The sequence below is a fragment of the Echinops telfairi genome, unplaced genomic scaffold, assembly GCF_000313985.2.
Source record: "Echinops telfairi isolate 266 unplaced genomic scaffold, ASM31398v2 ScPeMD7_70;HRSCAF=299, whole genome shotgun sequence".
In the NCBI taxonomy this organism is placed as follows: domain Eukaryota; kingdom Metazoa; phylum Chordata; class Mammalia; order Afrosoricida; family Tenrecidae; genus Echinops; species Echinops telfairi.
This window is the reverse complement of record NW_022103968.1, coordinates 19679906-19697593: the sequence shown is the minus strand read 5'-3', so window position 1 is coordinate 19697593 and position 17688 is coordinate 19679906. Positions and strand designations below refer to the sequence as shown.

Here is a 17688-nt window from a genome sequence, read left to right as displayed (position 1 = left end):
AACCAAGCCTTCTGATCCTCGTGGTGAAGGCCTCCCAAGAGCAGGTACCTGGTCTAGTGCTGCCTCTTCTCCAGGGTTATCACTAATGATGTTTTCCTACCATCATGCATTTCTTCAAGCATCCAAATTTACATTCCAATTCAAATGCCTTTTCCTCCGTGGAGTCTTCCTTGATTCTGCTGGCTTTAAAGCATCCCCTCACCTATGAATTCAGTCCACACTTAATATAGATCTGTCTCGGTAGGTTTGTACCCACCAACCTTGAAGTCAGCAGCCCTGTGCTTAACCTACAGCACTACCGGGATTCCTTCAGGTGAGTCAACACCTAACCAAAAACCAAACACACTGCCATCGAGTCAAGCCAACTCATAGCAACCCTATAGGACAAGGTAGAGCTCCCCCTGTGAATTTCCAAAACTATACCTGCTGACAGGAGTGGCTAAAGGCCACCTAAAATGGTGTTACAGCTTGAATTCTACATGCCTGGTTTGCAGATGGCGATGGATCAGAATGAAAGCCCAAAATCCATGTGTAGAATCCTCCCTTGGATCAAGCCTCCCCTGGATTCCTTCTGACCATTTAGTCTTGAGCCCGGCAGAGGGTACTGGAGTTCTTCCCTCTCCCTGGCCAGCCTAGGGAGAGGCAGTCTGCCTGGGTGTGTCCTGAACAGAAATCACCCTACTGGGGTCAAACCGTCATGAGTCTTGCCCGGACTGCCCTCGTCTGCGAGCTCTGGACCAATCTTGTAAGCTCTTCTCACATGATGAGGATACATGGTCCTGTTCCTGCTTCTATCGTGTGAGAATTTATTCTCTACACTCCCACACACACACACACACACACACACACACACACACACACCAATCCGAACCCTGCATGTCCTTTTCAAAGCTCTGTACCTCAGTAAACCCTTGGATACCATTATGCTAACAGTCTCCCTCGCCCCGACAATGAATGTCTTTGTCTTCATCTTGTCTTTGTCCTCCTTAAGAAACATAACAAATGTTCTCCGTAAATTATATTTGAGATTTTGGATCCTCCCATTACCCTAACAGGAACCCTGGAAGTGTAATGGCTACAAGTGGGGTTGCTAATCACAAAGTCAGCAGGTTCAAAACCACCAGCCAGTCCACGAGAGAAAAATGGGACTTTCCACTCCCATAAAGAATCAGTCTAGGAAACTCACGATCGTTCTGTAGGGCCTCTGTGAGTCAGAACTGACTTGATGGCATCAGGAAAGAGGGAGTTTGTACTCTGACATAAAACGTGACTAATACAACTCATCAAGCTGGGTTTTCCTTTTTCATTTTTAACTCACATGTAAATTTCAAAAATTATATGCAAATGTAGTTATTGGAAATTTTAATGTGGCCGGAACAACTTGGGTGTGTGAGTCCCACTTTTTCCAACTATAAATTTTATGAAATCTAATTATAATAAAATGTTTCCAATGGAATTTTCTCATCTAAGTTTAGATATTCTGTAAACTTAAAATACACACCAGATTTTTGAAGACAGTATAAAAAAAGGAATGTAAAATAGCACATTAATATTTTTATATTGATAAGGAAGCGATACCCTTCAATCCCAGCAAAGGACCAGGAGTCCTATTTAATAGTCACCCTAGCTATGGGTCTCCTCTCCCCATCAAGGACTGAAACAAGGAACCTGGGACCTCTCCTTTTCAAAAGCAGTAGTATTTTGGACATACGTGGGTAATAAAATACATTGTTAAATAAATAAAATTAATTTCATTTGTTTCTTTTTTTTTTAATGTGCCTATGAGAACATACTAAATTACAAATGTGGCTCCCCTTATATTTCCGACAGGCAGTGCAAACAAGTCTGACCTGCGACAATGACCCTCCCATTTTGTGCTCTCAGTTGTGGGGGTGGCTTATCCACTCTTCCACTTTCTCTCACTCACCTCTCTCGTGGTAATAACAGGAGCAACAACAACCTCAGTCAATACAAATGAGACAGATGAGGTGCCAGCCAGGCATGAAGCATTTCACATCTATGAACTAATCGCTGTGTATCATTGGGGCAATTCCAACTCATCAGTAGCCCATGTGACAGAGCAGAGCTGCCCCTTGGGGTTTCTAGACTGCAATCTTCACAGAGGCAGATTTCCAGGTCCCTCTCACTGGGGGAGTGGAACCATCCACCTGCTGATTAGCAGCCAGGCACCACACCCGTGGCACCAGCAGCGCACTGTCAAAATCCTCTTTCTGCGTACAGGAAAACGGAGATGTCAGTAATAGGATCATCCTTCTAGCCATCATCCCTTAGTGATGTTATAAACTCTGGCCTCTCTGCTTGCGGCTACAGTCTCATTTTGGAGGGTGTTCTCTGCTATGCTAATGGACGGGATTGAGGTGAACTTAAAGCTCCACCTTAGTAGAGGGTGGGGACCAAGTCCTAACCCTTGGTTTCCTTGATCTGCTGGGAGAGAAACTCACACCTCTGACAAAGCCACCTCTCTGTGTTTAAGAATTGTCTCAGAAGCAGACACAGATAAGGTCCAGGGCCAGCCCCCCTGAAGAAGAGCCACCGGTGATGCACATTTGAGGTCTCCCAAGACCAGAGGCACCGGAGGCTGCAGTACAGAAACCATGGGACAGGGTAATGGAACCGAGGGAAGCCCAGCACAGAGGCCAAAACAGGAGCTCATGGGACAGAACGGAGCAGCAGGGCCAAGACTATGGAACTGTGAGGCAGAGGCCAAAGGACCACGCGGCTGAAGGCTGGAAAGACTGGAGAGATACTTGGGTATTGGCTGAGGAAAGGTGGTGCTGTAGACCAGGGTTTCCCAAAGCACGCGACTGAAAGCCCCTGTGGGGTGCTGGAAAGATCCAGGTGTAAAAGCAGATACCAACGGACACATCATCCTGGATCGAGGCTATGCTACACCCTTGCCTCACACTTTTCCTAAAAGGGAGGCAGCAGGCCAAGTAGATTTGGGAACCTATGTTGTGGACCAGCAACTGTAGCCTTCCTGTTTACTGAGCCTGGCTTGTGCTAAACTGTTGCCTTCCCTAACAAACCCTCTGAAGTGAGAGCGCCGTCTGTGAGTCTGGGTGGCCTATTGCAATAGATGGTAGAGCGTTGTGGGAGAAACAGCTGGTGCCAGGACAGGGAAGGAAGGATGGGGGGTGGAGGCACGTCTCGCCTCTGCCTCAGGGCAACACCAAACCAAACCCCAAACTCACTGCCACTGCGTCAGTGCTGATGCTTACCAACCCTGTTGTGGGTTTCTGAGATCGCAACTGCTGGCTAGAGCAGACAGCCCAGTCTTTCTCCCAACTTGATGCTGGTGGTTTCAAACTGCCGACCATGTGGGTCACAGCCCAAGACGTAACCACTACATCACCAGGGCTCCTCACCTTGTGGCAACAGGGAAGCCACCAAAAGAAGTCAGATATGTTCTCCCGCCCCTGCTGTTATACTCAAAAAAGAACACCCAGAGAGTTCAGCTGACACTTGGAGAGCTGAGGTGATCTGGCCGCAGCCAAGCAGCTAACAAGTGGCCAGTCTGGTGTCTGCTGCAGGCAGGCGTCCTAGAGGCCCTGCCCGCCAGCCTGCAGGCTCTCTGCTTTTGCCTCGGCACTTGGCCCTGAGCAAGCACTTGGGAAACGTCCACCAGAGAGAAGACAGTTCCCCATGCCTGCAAGGTAGACAGCTAGGTTGCAGCACTAGGAAGGACAGCGATTACAAAGAGAAAAAAAAGAAAGGAGGGGACAGAAAGGGGGAGGAATGAGAAGACAACAGAATAGAAAAATTAGCATTTGTGACGCCGAATCAGGGGCGTGAGCAACAGGAGGAACAGCTAATATTGTGCAAAGCTGACTCTTAAGTTTTCAGTGTTACAGGAAAACATCTTTTTCTGCGATTAAAGCCTCCCTGGTGGTGTAATGGTTACGCGCTGGGCTGCAATGCGTGAGATCAGCAGTTTGAAAGCCACCAGCCTCCTCGGAAGAAAGATAGGGCTTTCTACTCCCATGAAGAATTCTGGTCTCAGAGCCCCAGAAGGGCAGTTCTGCCCTGTCCTCTAGGGTCGCTGTGAGTCAGTACCCACTCGATAGCAGTGAGCTTGGTTTGGAGTTTTTTCCCTTATCTAGGGAGAAACCGTCCAATTCTGAGAGTCTAGGATCCCTAGCAGGCAGTGGAGGGAGTGGGAACTGGTCACTGGCTACGGTCTGACCAGCACCACTACCCTCCAAGCGTTTAACAAGGCATTATGTGGGGCTACTTGCTCCCCCCTAACAGAAAGACAGACACTGAGCAAACGGGATACTGGACCAAAACACAGCTTTATGACCGCCAAAAAAAAGTTGGCTCAGGAGCAGGCCCAGGACCTAAGAATATCACGATGAACTTGGCTTGGCTACAAGAACATCCCCTACTAGTGAACATACAGATTGTATCCTAACACCAGGCCAAAGAAAACCAACATACAGACACCACAAACGCCCAACACACCCTTACCCAGAAACACACACAGGCCAAAGATCATGCTGTCCAATGAGGCCAGCCCTGGAGGTCAAGGTTCACAAATAAAGTCACTAGGAGGCTTCAGCCGGAGTTCCACACTGAGGTCTCGGAGACACAATACACCACTGGTGGATCCAGCAGAGGCCACGGCATGACACCTAGCATCCATGTGGCTCTGAGGATTGACAGGCTGGGGGAAGCAGGGGACTGCCCACAAAAGAGACCGGGGAAGACAGGAAGAAAGGAACTCCCAAGGAAATGGACAGGGGCTGAGCTTCTTCAACAGTGGGGTCCCCAGGTCCGCTCCTTGCTACCGTTTCTACCATGACTTGGGTGCAAGCCATGTTCCCCAATCTACTTACTCAATTAGCCATGGCTCAAGATAAAACCTCAGTTCTCATGAAGCTTGTCAATCTGGTTTATCTGTTCTAGAAAACGCTGGAGGAGAACAGAGGTGAAAAGACGCGATCCGTTAGGAAACCCAACCTTAAACCTCCCCCATTGGCCTGTCAGTTTGCTGTACGGTGGGGGCTTGTGCGCTGCTGGGATACTGGAAGCTATGTTACTAGTATTTCATATACCAGCAGGGTCACTCAAAGTGAACAAGTTTCAGCAGCGCTAACTGACTAGGAAGAAGGAAAGGCTGTCCACTTCAGAGGAACTAGCGGCGAAAAACCTCTGGAGAGCATTGAAACACTGAGTTTCTGAAGCTGAGCACTGTCAAGAGATCGTGTCAGAAGATGAGCCCCTGAGGTCAGAAGGTAATCAAAATATGACTCGGGAAGAACTGCCTTCTCACAGCAGAGTCAACCATAAAGACACTGAATGGGAGTCTGGATGCCTGTGGGAGTAAAGCCTCCCGATACGTAATGACACAGGCTTTCTTGCTGAAAGGGAAGAGAACTGACAGCACTTGATGAAAATCGGGGATTGCAGCCCTTAGTACGGCTTACATTACAGCTCACTGTAAAGACCACCAAAACGCTCACAAGCAGACCAATAGGTAATGTCATGATAAATGGAGAAGAGACTGGAGTTGTCAAGGATTTTGTCTTGCTAGGGTCCACAATCAATGCTCAAGGAAGCAGCTGTCAAGAGGTCAAATGATGCAACGCATTGAGGGGATCTCCTGCATAAGATTGCATTAAAGCATTAAAAAGCGAGGAGGTAACTTTGAGTAATAGGTATGCACAAGCCACCCAAACCATGGTATTTCAATGCATGTAAAAGTTGGACATGCGTAAGGAGGACTGAAGAAGAATCGATGTATTTGAATTATGGTGCTGCCAAAGAATACTGAAAGTGCCATGGACTACCAAAAGAATAAACACATCTGTTTTGGAAGAAGTGCAGTCAGAATGCTCCTTAGAAGCAGGAATGGTGAGACTTCTCGTCTACTTTGGAAATGCTGTCAGGAGAGGTCAATCGCTGGAGGACATCATGCTTGGTAAAGTGGAGGGACAGTGAAAAAGAGGAAGGCCCTCAATGAGATAGAATGGCCCAGTGGCTGTGACAATGAACTCAGACAGAGGCACAATGGCGAGGATGGTGGAGGACTGGGCAGCATTTCGTTCTGTCGGACCCAGGGTTGCTGTGAATTGGAACTGATTGGACGGGACCGAACAACAACCACCTTAAACCTCATCAGTCTAGCCTCTCCTTCCTCGCTCTCTACTACGTCTAACATTGACCTCCCCAGCCTCCAAGACTTCCTCATATGCCACTCCTCTCCCTTCCAGCTCTAGCGGCTATCTCAGAGTGCCAGCTAAGAGGACCCACCGGCCATTCTCTGCAGATACCGTGTGTTCTCATCCCGCCTTGTCATCTAACACACAGACAAGACCTTCCCAGGAGCCTCTCTTCACACACAGATCTTCCCTTCCTATCCTTTTGGAAAAACCCATTCTAATCTATCAAGATATGAAAAGGGCTAGGTAATGGGGCAGATGAAGGTATCCTATCAAATCCCAGAGTCCCCTCAGTGGGAATTCTGTAGAATAAAGTTGGATACTTTTTACCCCCTCCCTAGAATGTCACAGTGCACATTTAGCTCCTTTTCTTTCTTTCTTTTTCTTTTTTTTTTTTTGGTAGAACATCTTAGAAGACACAAAGGAATGTTAAACATCACGTTTGGGGCATGCTAAGTATCCTAAGCTTCATGTTGTTGCTTCAAATCATCTAATCCTTTCGGTTATTCATCTCAGCATTTAATTTGCTCCTGAGGCCAGGAAATCCCATGTCTCCAGGCCAAGGTCTAAGCTTGGGGCCGACCTCAGATGAACACCAACCTGGCAACTGTGTCCTAACCGTGTGGGCTGGACCTCTGAAGAGGGGCAGAAAGGAAGCCAGTTGAAATGGACATTTTGGGGGATGATCTTGGCTCACCTTACAATAATGTCCTTTTTCTGCTTCACCCACCATCACAGTGGACCCCTATCAGTCATGTCTACACCACATGACACCCACCCCCATACAATAGCCTAAACCAAGCTATTATGCCAATCACGTTCTCACCCAGTGCTCTAAATGAATATCCTAGTTTAATATGCTATCTTGAAACTAAGATACAGAGATATCAGTATGTCCAGATTGGCACCTACGAAAGAAAAATAATGATCTGTATCAAGAGCTGAAACTCCTTCCGGCGCAGTTCTTGCTGAGGGCGGGCTGCATTCCTGCCCTCGCGTCCCACGGATTATGCCAAATGGGGCTCTGACACCGCACGACTTCGGACAGCATTATTCCCCACCTGCAGTTGCCCCTAACCGCTTATGAAGAATATTTCTCTGGCTCAACGCACTCCTAAGTGGATTTTCTTACCTGCAAGGCAAGAAACCTAGACACCAGGCTTTTTCCCACTACTGCTTCTCTCTTTCCTGGGCTCTTGCCAGGGAAACTTGCCAAGTGATTTCTGAAAAGCACTCTAAGCTTCCCTGCTTCTCTGCCTTTGCTCCTGCTAATCCTCCCGTCTAGAGTCCCTCCCTCCCTCCCCTGCTATTTGCCTAAACACCACTCATCCTTCAGGGTTCAGCTTTAATACCTCCCCTGCCCCATAAAGCCCTCACTCATGGTCCCCTTTCATTTTCAAACTTCTTCTGTTCCAGTTTGCTTGATGGTACCTAGCCCATTCTACCTGGTAAGACAGCTATTTGAACATACACCCTACCTCCATTACTGAACTGTATGCTTCTTGGGATGAGACAATGTTCATCTGTGTATCCTTGACAATAGCTAAGGTAGCTAGGGAGGAGAGGATATATGTATGGAAAATTCTATGAAAGAACTGATCACTGTATTTTGTCTCGTCTACTCTAAAAAGCCGTAAGCACTGGAACTGAATCTCAAATTCCTCTTTGCAGTCCCTGAAGTACCGTGCTCCAGGTGTCAGTGTGCAAACACTAGCTGGCGGGCTCGCTGACCTAAGAGTTACAACCTAGAATCCTTTTACTCTCTTGCCCCATCACATGAGGTTCCCACCTTTCCAAACCCAACTCTCTCCTTTTTAGATCAATAGTGTTGTTCTCAGGAGAAAGTATGCTTTACTGAGTTGCTTCTATCAAATATGGCAGGAAGTAGGGGTGAAATTCAGAACCATCCCCAATCCCTACCACGGTTAAAAACCCAAGGTTTGGGAATTTAGGGAGAGTGAGGATAAAGGACGTCAACAAACAGAGAAGGTCCAAGAACTGGGCTCCTCTATAATCTACTAATTCTTCCAAAACTTATTGTCACTAGAAATAAGGAAGGCTGGGCCAAATCAAAACGAGCATTTGGTGAGACCCCAAGACCCTAAGACCCTTTATCAGGACTTGGAGGACTTGCTTAGTTGCAGATTGACAACTAGAAGTCCTATAAACACACTGGGGGTGCGGTGGGGGGGACGGGGACGGAGGGGGAGACGGGAAGAACTGAAAAAGAAAGGGAGACCCATGAGTCGTCAGCAGCAGCATCTCCACTGGTACCTGGTGGGCGTCACCCGACGGCACGATGTAGGCCTGAATCGGCTCTGTCACAGACTCGCAGCTCCTCATGGCTTGTCTCAGCTGCCGGAGCAGCTCCGTCGTTATTTTTGGAGCCATTCTGCCGTCTGCAACAACAGAGGAGTTTGTGCAACTAAATGGCTGGTTCAGAGATGCCCTATGGGGAAACCCTTCCAGAGCGAGCCCCACTTCCAGCTGTGTCTTCGGACTAACCTCCCCACCAACAGATCAAGCCCAGAGCTAGCTGCCAGAAACATTACTGTTCCCAGCCTTTAAATATCATCTCCAAATGGTTACTGTGTAACAAAAAATATTCATGCCGACACTTCCACATGCCTAGGCTACCTCTTTTGTTTCTAGACGGAGGCACTGCCTTCTAGTGCGAACAACAGTGGGAATCTGCGTTGGCAGCAAAGAAAATGCAAACTGACTTTAAAACCACATTAGTGATTTTTTTAAAAATATTTCCAAAAATCTTTTTCTCTGTAAATATTGACCTTAGTTAACGGTTCTGATAAACATCATAGCTGTAGCCCCATGCTTATAGAAAATGACTTCACAATAAACCAATTAGACATCAGTGACTATCCATAATTTACTCTATCCCAATAATGGCACCAAGTATACTATTAAAAATCAGAATAGAATAAATGTTTCCAATTCTTTTTTTAAAACAAAAAGCTTTTACTGTACCTAGGCCATTCTAATGCATAATGAGGCAAGTAATGGAGAGTTACTCTGAAGTCATTACTTGGATTATCTTCCAGGATTCATACCCCAAACTCCCTGGGACTTGTGCCCCTGCTGAAGAAGGCATCTCCTTTGGGTCACTTAACTTTAATGTTCCGTTTGCTTCTTTCCCTTCATCATCACTAGCACCTGGAGCTTCTGTTCTCAGTCACCATGGATGGCTATCTCCAATGGGTTTCCCCGTGAGATACCATACACGTGACTGACAAAGTACCCAAGTACTCAAAGAATGAGTCACTGGAAACCATCGCACTTAGGATTCCGACATGTTTGTGTCCTTTGCATTCCAGCTCCTTTTGAATACTTAGCAGGGAGCAAGTTTTCCTTTTGCCCAATGGACTGAGCCTGGAATTCCTTGCTTTTCAAAGGAAAAACGGATCAGAAATAACTAAGTTTATAAGTCAACACCTCCAATGGAGGCTAAAAGAAGCGTATTGGAGATGCCGGGCCCTGGGCTAGCTGGGTTGGCTTTGACTAGACCAGAGCTACAGGACCCTCACTGGACCGTCTGTATCCAGAAACATCCCAAGCACAGCAGAGTGATGCCAAGTCTAAGAGGGAGAACTTGGCTTGCCCACTTTGCTCTGAGCCTCCTGTCACCTGGGTTAAATGGCTCCTGCAAACAATGGAGGCGAGATAAGAAGGATCGTTCTGCCATCAAGAAGAGGTGTCCAGAGCATACCCCATCAACATTCACAATTCATCAAGAAACAGAGCTTTAAGAAGCATGTTCCACACTCAAGGAGATCTGGAACTGGCCATGAAGGACATTGGCATGCCACATGGGCATGCTGACACCAGGCTCAGCAAGTTGTCCAGATAATAAGGAAAATGAAAATTCACCAAATAAAGCTCTATACATGGGTTACCTAAGGTCAATCGGGGTAAACATTAACAACTGATTATTGAATGAAGTTATTTTAACCACCGCCGTCCAACAAATCAATAAAAAGCCTACTGTGCTCTCATAAGCCTGCCAGCACTGGAAAGCTTGACTGATCTTGCAAGAGCTGCAGAAGACACATATATCATGTTTCTGAGCAATTTAAATTCTTAAAGAGTAGAACAAAATGAAAGCTTTCTCTGGAGCAATATTTTCCCCTTGGCTGCACATCAGAACTACCTGGGGAACCTCCAATTTAATTAATCTAATTTTAAAAAGCAAATTTGATCCTCATCACACACACACAAAGAACATTACTGTCGAGTCACTTGGACTTGTAGAGCCAAGCAACCCGCTTCACAGGGTTCACAGCACTCATCTTTCGGTCAGCAGCCCAATGCTTAACCACTGGGCCCCCAAGCCCACTGCCATCAAGTCTATTCCAATGCATAGGGATCCTGGAAGAGTTGTGGGGTTGATGTAATGTGCCTGTGAATGTGGGCAGAAGTAGACTGCCTCATCTTTCTCCCACAAAGACGCTGGTGAGTTCAAACCCAGTGGCTTAACTCACTGCACCACCAAGCCCACTGCCACTGAGTCAATTCTGACTCATTGAGACCCCAGAGAATACCTTTCCTTTAAGGTTTCCAAGACTGTACATCTTCAGAGAAACAGACAGCCTCATCTTTCTCCTGCAGGGTGGCTGGTAAATTTGAACCACTGACCTAATGGGCAGCAGCCTGAGGCTTAACGCTCAGTGTCACTGGGGCCTTCAATATATGGTTGATGCCAATATATTTTCCCTAAGATCATTAACTTCCTTCTAGAATTTGCATTCTATTTGGACACAATTTGCCTCAAGGCTTTGGATGGCACCGACTAGGGGTGCATCCACCCATGAGAAGCGCTTGTTGTCCTATGTACCACCATCACCAATCGCTTCATCACTAAAGTCAACATAATCGATGACAAACTGAAAAGCATCAAAGGAAAAATGTAGAACCTGGCAAAGATATTTGTGCTTCCTGGTCACCAGTCCCTGTCTCCATCCCCATCTCCTGCCACATCATCACATTCTTCTTCCTGCAGGAGGGTTCAGGCTCCTCAGAATCATCAGCATCCTGAGCCTCCCTCCACTCTTGGGGCATCTTCCTACGTCTCTCCACCATGCCACCTGCGCAGGCCACAGCTCTGCATATCTTGCCTCTTCATCACTCCTCCTCTTTCCTGCCCCTCGAATGAAACTGGTCAGACGCAGCCACTCTTTTGTCACCTATCCCGCCCAACCTTGGAAGAACTGGGAGCACCACCACACGCCACAAACGGGATGTGATGAGCAGAGGCGCCATGGTCAGCGGAGGTGGAGAGGGCCGCCATGGTGGGTGAGGGAGGGAACTGCTTGTCCCCAGGGTGGCGGTTGCCGCTGAGATGAACACAACGCTGATCAGTGGCCGAGGCAGCTGGAGCCACAAGGGCAGGAGACCTGGAGAGTGACTGAATTGTCAGATAGCTGCAGACCCAGCCATGGAGGTGGAAAGGCAGCCAGATAGAGGTGGCCGAAGTCATGGCTGGTAGAGCCACGTATTGTCATTTTTCTGAGAATTAAGTTATCGAATGAAAAGCATTCACAAATAGCTGTGCCACATAATGATTATTAAGAGTTAACTAACTTCATAGTTTTGTTTTGTTTTTTTAATCATTTTATTGGAGGCTCATAAACTCTTATCACAATCCATGCATGCATCAATTGTGTGAAGCACATTTGTACATTCGTTACCCTCATCATTCTCAAAACATTTGCTCTCCACTTAAGCCCCGGCATCAGCTCCTCTTCTAACTTCATAGTTAACACAAACGAACCACGAATGCACTGCTGGTGGTGCGTGGGATAGCAAGAGCACACACTGCTTCTCTTTAGGGCAGACACCCTGTCATCTTCCTCTGTGTCCTCCTTTCAGGACCTAACACTTAGCACACAGCACAACAGGCAGTGTGTAGCACATGCTCCACCAGAGACCGCTGAATCAATGCCACCACTTTGGGTCTGTGGCCATCTCTAAGAGAAGACGGAAAGGCAGCATCTTACGAGATGTATTATTGCATCTGCTCATTCCTCATCCCATTAAATGTTAGGAGCGGCCAAGAGCTGAGCAGGGTATGCAAGGAAGTGGGAAGCTAAGAGCAACAGGTCCACTGAATGATGTAACATGAGCTCATATACTGCCAGGTACGTTTAACTCATGGCTTACAGAGGATGACTCATATAAGTCTCTGGCATATGACGGTCTGCCTTAGAATGAAGTCCCAGCCTTTCTAACACCCCAGACTTATCACTGCTTATAAGTACATGAAAAGTGCCACACCATCACCTGTCTGGGTGGCTGGGAAGATTGACAAGATAAGATGAGCAAGAACACTCAGCAGAGCATCTGGTGCATTTTAGGTACTTTGGAAGTTAGGCGAATTTGGATCTGAAGCACCAGCTGGATTTCCTCCCTGCCTTGGGCTGTCTTACTACAACCTGTGTGATCTGAACATGTGCAGATGCCGGATGCTCTTCCAGCCTCCATAGCTCAGTCCCTCTGTCCTAGAGCGGAGCAAGAGCTGAGGGCTTTACATGCCTCAGTGGTTAGTTTTCCACAATAACTTCTAAGGAACTGATCACTCTTCCCATTCTATAGATAAAGGAATAATACGAGGTGAATACTTGTCCAAGTCGCAGAGGAACCAGACCCAAGGTCTATCCGATCCCTGGCTCCATGTGCTACTGCCCCATGTTACCGAAGGTCTAAGAGGCCTAAAACATTTTAAGGTCAAAGGAATCCAAATAGATGGGTTCTGCTTTCCAGTTGGGGTCTACAACTGGGACAACTGAAACACCCTGAGCCTGCACTTCTTCACGCTCAGTAAACGGAAGCACTAAAAGGATAGGTCCTCTTCCGACTCTAAAGCTGATGATCTTTTTCCTTTGCTTTCTTTCCTTCCCCTTTTGCCCCTTCCGCCAAATCTGGCCAAATGCTGTTGGAAACAATCAAACTTTTTAAAGAAAAAAACCTAAAATCGCACGCAATTATAGCAGAGAGCTTCCAAAGAATAACTGGACAGTCATGATATTTTTTTCTGAACTTTTGATTTTTCACTAGTTAAAAGGAAATGCTGTGGCTCTCCTGGGGAGGAAGTCTATAGAAAAACAGGGGTTTACCTGGGAATGAAATTCAGCAAAACACCTCTTATTCAAAATTCATGTTTCTGGTAACTCAAGTTCTGGGAAAATGGCATGGTCACAGAAACTGTGCCCACCCCACCCCCACCAAAAATAAAACACTTTCCTAAATGCAAACTAATTGCCCCCGTGGCATAGTGGTTATGCGTTGGGCTGAGATCTGCAAGGTCCACAGTTCTAAACCACCAGCCGCTCCGAGGGAGAAAAACAGGGCTTTCTATTCCTATAAAGAGTTACAGTCATCTCAAAAACTCAGGGGCAGTTCTACCCTGTCCTATAGGGTTGATATGAGTCAAAAAGTTGGAACTGACTCAATAGCAGTAAGTAAAATGCAAACTGGATTTACGAAGGGCAATAACATTATAAACCTTCCTCATTTCCTAACATTGCAATGAAAACTGGATGCTAATCTCTAGCATTCAATAAAGGCCTATATTAGAAATTAGAAAAGGGCTATATTAAATATTAGAAAAATCAGAATAGTGTTTTTTCAATACTAACCTATCCCCACTTCCCTGGAAGAAAAATATATCCCCCCAAAAATCTAATTCTCCAACTTACTACCTTAAAAGGTTGTAAACACTTGTACTATAGAAACAGTAACCAATCATCCAGAAAGCCAAAGGACAAAATGACTTTTAATTTCTAGATACAATTCCCCTCACCCTGAGCCTTGCTCAAACACGAACATCTTACCTTCGCTTCTCTCCCAACTTGGTAGTGAGCTGGGGTGGAAGGGAAGAGAGGTCGGAAATCCTTGAAATCTTCAACCTAATTTACAGGCAAAGTTATTACCTGCTTCTGCACCTGGATCTGAGTACAACACCTCGTGTGGATCAATTATTCTTAAGTTTCTCAGTGGAAAATCCAGGTGATTCGTCCTTGAAAAGAGAAAGAACAGGCTGTTGTAGACTTTGACCCCAGTAAACGTGGCAAGGCTTAGTCAGAGGGGACATCACCTTGACTTAGCAGGTTTCTTTCCTGAATGGGCAGAACTCTCACCCCAATTAAAAGGGACGGAATAACAAGCTTGCAGCTAAGACATTGCCATGGTAGGTCAACCCCTCAGATCCAGCTTCCAATGCATGCGTTCTCCTAAACTATATATGCCTGCTGAACTCGTCACGTGGCGAGTCTATATTCAGTGATTCTATGTGTCACCCTGTAAACAAGTTCTACCTGATTCTTCTTCTAACCTGCCTGTCCTCGTCCCTCCTGAAGGTGTGAAGAGGGCTTCTATCCACTCACTCTGGCTCTATCCCTCCTGTTAGCTCTTAAATCATTGTAAGCACTTGTCTTAGGGTTTATTGCAGACCGGTTCACGGGAGGTTTGGATGCAACAATCCTCAGACTTGCTGAGTCAACTGCCCCTCCCTCTTGGCGAGCCACTCTGTGTGCTTCATAATCTTCTTTTATAATACCTATCTTCAGGAAAGACCATTTTTCTATGAGCATGCCAAGAGTCCTGGATGGTCCAAGCATTACTGGCACCGTTGTTTGCTTCTGAGACTAATTTTTACATTAATTTCTTAGGTAGAAGATTTGCACAAAGTCCCCTGTTCCCACAGGGGGACAGTCTGATGTGCTGGGCTGCAAGCAGGAGCCTCGGTCTGACTCTGATTACCTACCTCGACTTCCGTTTGCCATGCAACACTCAAGGTTTAAGTGCTAAGTTTGTAAGCCTATGAATTTCTTTCTCTTACAAACTCAATCAGCAAATATTTAGAGGCTCTTCTGTAATCTAGGCCCTAGTATAGGCATAACAATGAATAAAATAGACAACATCCCTAACTTCAAGAAGTCTAATAGCAGTTGGTAAGTCTAATAGCAGTTGGGGGCTGGCGGGGGGAGACGGTGCAGCAGGAAAGGTTGGGACAAGGGTATATATAGGGCAGGAGAGGCAAAATAGGAGAAACAAGCAAATAACATGAGTGGAAAATTAAATTAAAAGATAATGGAATCTTCCATGAATTTTTAAAGCCATCTCATAGGAAGGTTAAAGGAGAAGTTATTTTATAAGAGGAGCCAAAGAAAGTCAAAGAAAAAGAGGAAGTTTTTTTTTTTTTGGTAGCAAAGCTTAGAATATATTTTGGTGTTTTGCTTCCACATGCAGTTTCTTTTTTTTTTTTAATCATTTTATTGGGGGCTCATAAAACACTTATCACAATCCATACATACATCCATTGTTTCAAGCACATTTGTACACTTTTTGCCATCATCATTCTCAAAACTTTTGCTTCTATTTGAGCCCTTGATATCAGCTCCTCATTTTTCCCCCTCCCTCCCTGCTCCCCCTTCCCTTATGAACCCTTGATCATTTATAAATTATTGTTATTTTGTCATATCTTACACTATCTGACTTCTCCCTTCCCCCACTTTTCTGTTGTCCATCCCCCAGAGAGGGGGTTATATGTAGAGCCTTGTAATCGGTTCCCCCTTTCCAACCCACTCTCTACCCTCCCAGTATCGCCACTCTCACCACTGGTCCTGACAGTATCATCTGTCCTGGATTCCCTGTGCTTCCAGTTCCTATCTGTACCAGTGTGCATCCTCTGGTCTAGCGAGATTTGTAAGGTAGAACTGGGATCTTGATAGTCGGGGGGAAGAAGCGTTTAAGAACTAGAGGAAAGTTATAAGTTTCATCGTTGCTACCCTGCACCCTGACTGGCTCGTCTCCTCCCCGTGACCCTTCTGTAAGGGGATGTCCAGTTGCCTTACAGATGGGCTTTGGGTCTCCACTCTGCACTCACCCTCACTTACAATGATATGATTTTTTGTTATTTGATGCCTGATACCTGGTCCCTTCTACACTTCGTGGTCACACAGGCTGGTGTGCTTCTTCCATGTGGGCTTTGTTGCTTCTGAGCTAGATGGCCGCTTGTTTACCTTCAAGCCTTTAAGACCCCAGACGCTATATCTTTTGATAGCTGGGCACCATCAGCTTTCTTCACCACATTTGCTTATGCACACATTTGTCTTCAGCAATCATGTCAGGAAGGTGTGCATCATGGAATGCCAATTTAATATAACAAAGTGTTCTTTCATTGAGTAAGTACTTGAGTGGAGGTCCAATGTCCATCTGCTGCCTTAATACTGAACCTATAAATATATGCACTTAGATCTATTTCCCTACCATCCTATATAAATATATTTACATATGCCCATGCCTGTATTTAGACCTCTATAAATGCCCTTTGCCTCCTAGTTCTTTCCTCTATTTCCTTTTACTTTCCTCTTATCCCACTATCATGCTCAGCCTTCATTTGGGTTTCAGTAATTCCTCTCGGTTACATTGCCCTTGCTGAATCCCTACCAGGCCTCTCACAACCTCCTTGCCACTAGTTTTGGATTACTTGTTGCTCCCTTGTCCCTGGGCTGGTCAACACCACTGAGGAAGATCCTTTCAATGAGATGGAATGGCACAGTAACTGCAACAAGAGACTCAAACATAGCAGGGCTTCTGAGGGCAGGACAAAGTCATTCTGTTGTAAATAGGGTTATTATCAGGGTTGAAACATTGGACCATACCAACAAAACAAAAACTACATGAACATCTTAATCTTCTGTCTTGGGTTCAATTTAGACCAGTGGTTCTCAACCTTTCTAATGCCGCAACCCTTTAACACAGTTCCTCATGTGATGGTGATCCCCCCAAAGGGTCGCGACCCACCGGTTGAGAACCGCTTATTTCGACTCCTAGCAACCCTGTGTGGCAGACAAGAACTGCCCAGTAGGGTTTCCAACGCTATCAATCTTTCAAAAGCTGATGGCCACCATCTGTGTCCTGAGCAGCAGCTGGAGGGTTTCAACCACGGATCTTTCAGTTAACAGCCAAGTGCTTAACCACTGTGCCACCAGGATTTTTAACTCTTCACTACCATCAATGTGAGGCTGACTCAGAGAGAGCCTATAGGATTCCTACATGAATCTCCTAAAAGACACCAAAAGCATTTGACAAAATCCAAACAACACTTTGGGGTAAAAGTACTCATCAAACTTAAACAGAAGAACCTCTTCAATCTGATCATTTGATCATTTGAAAACTCAGTTTTCCCCCTAGAACCAGGAAAAAGAGAAAAAGGTCTGCATTTGTCACTTGGTTACCCATTGGACTTCAATCATAAAGGCCAGTCACTCAAACTATCAGTCACTCTGAGTGAGAAAGACAGGGTTTCCTACTCCCAAGAAGAGTTACAGTCTCAGAAACTCACAGGGTAGCTCCACCCTGTCCTATACGGTCACTCTGAGTCGGCATCTACCTGATGGCACTGGGATTGTTTTTTAGTTTTATTTTTTGAGTTTCAGCACTGTAAGGAGCCCTAGAGGCACTGAGGGCTGAATATCATGATACTACCTGC

The 17688-nt window shown here is 46.0% G+C and overlaps 1 protein-coding gene across 2 annotated transcripts in view; it reads right to left on the bottom strand.

The window, feature by feature from the left end:
- Nucleotides 1–17688, bottom strand: part of XPNPEP1 (X-prolyl aminopeptidase 1) — a 58157-nt gene that overhangs the window by 33654 nt on the left and 6815 nt on the right. For both annotated transcript variants that reach the window (XM_045291536.1, XM_045291537.1), the window contains exons 2-3: nucleotides 14027–14211; nucleotides 8457–8581 (exon numbers count right to left, since the gene is read on the bottom strand). In XM_045291536.1, the coding sequence (XP_045147471.1) occupies nucleotides 8457–8573 (117 nt within the window). In that variant the 5' untranslated portion in view covers nucleotides 8574–8581; nucleotides 14027–14211. The remainder of the gene's footprint in view (nucleotides 1–8456; nucleotides 8582–14026; nucleotides 14212–17688) is intronic.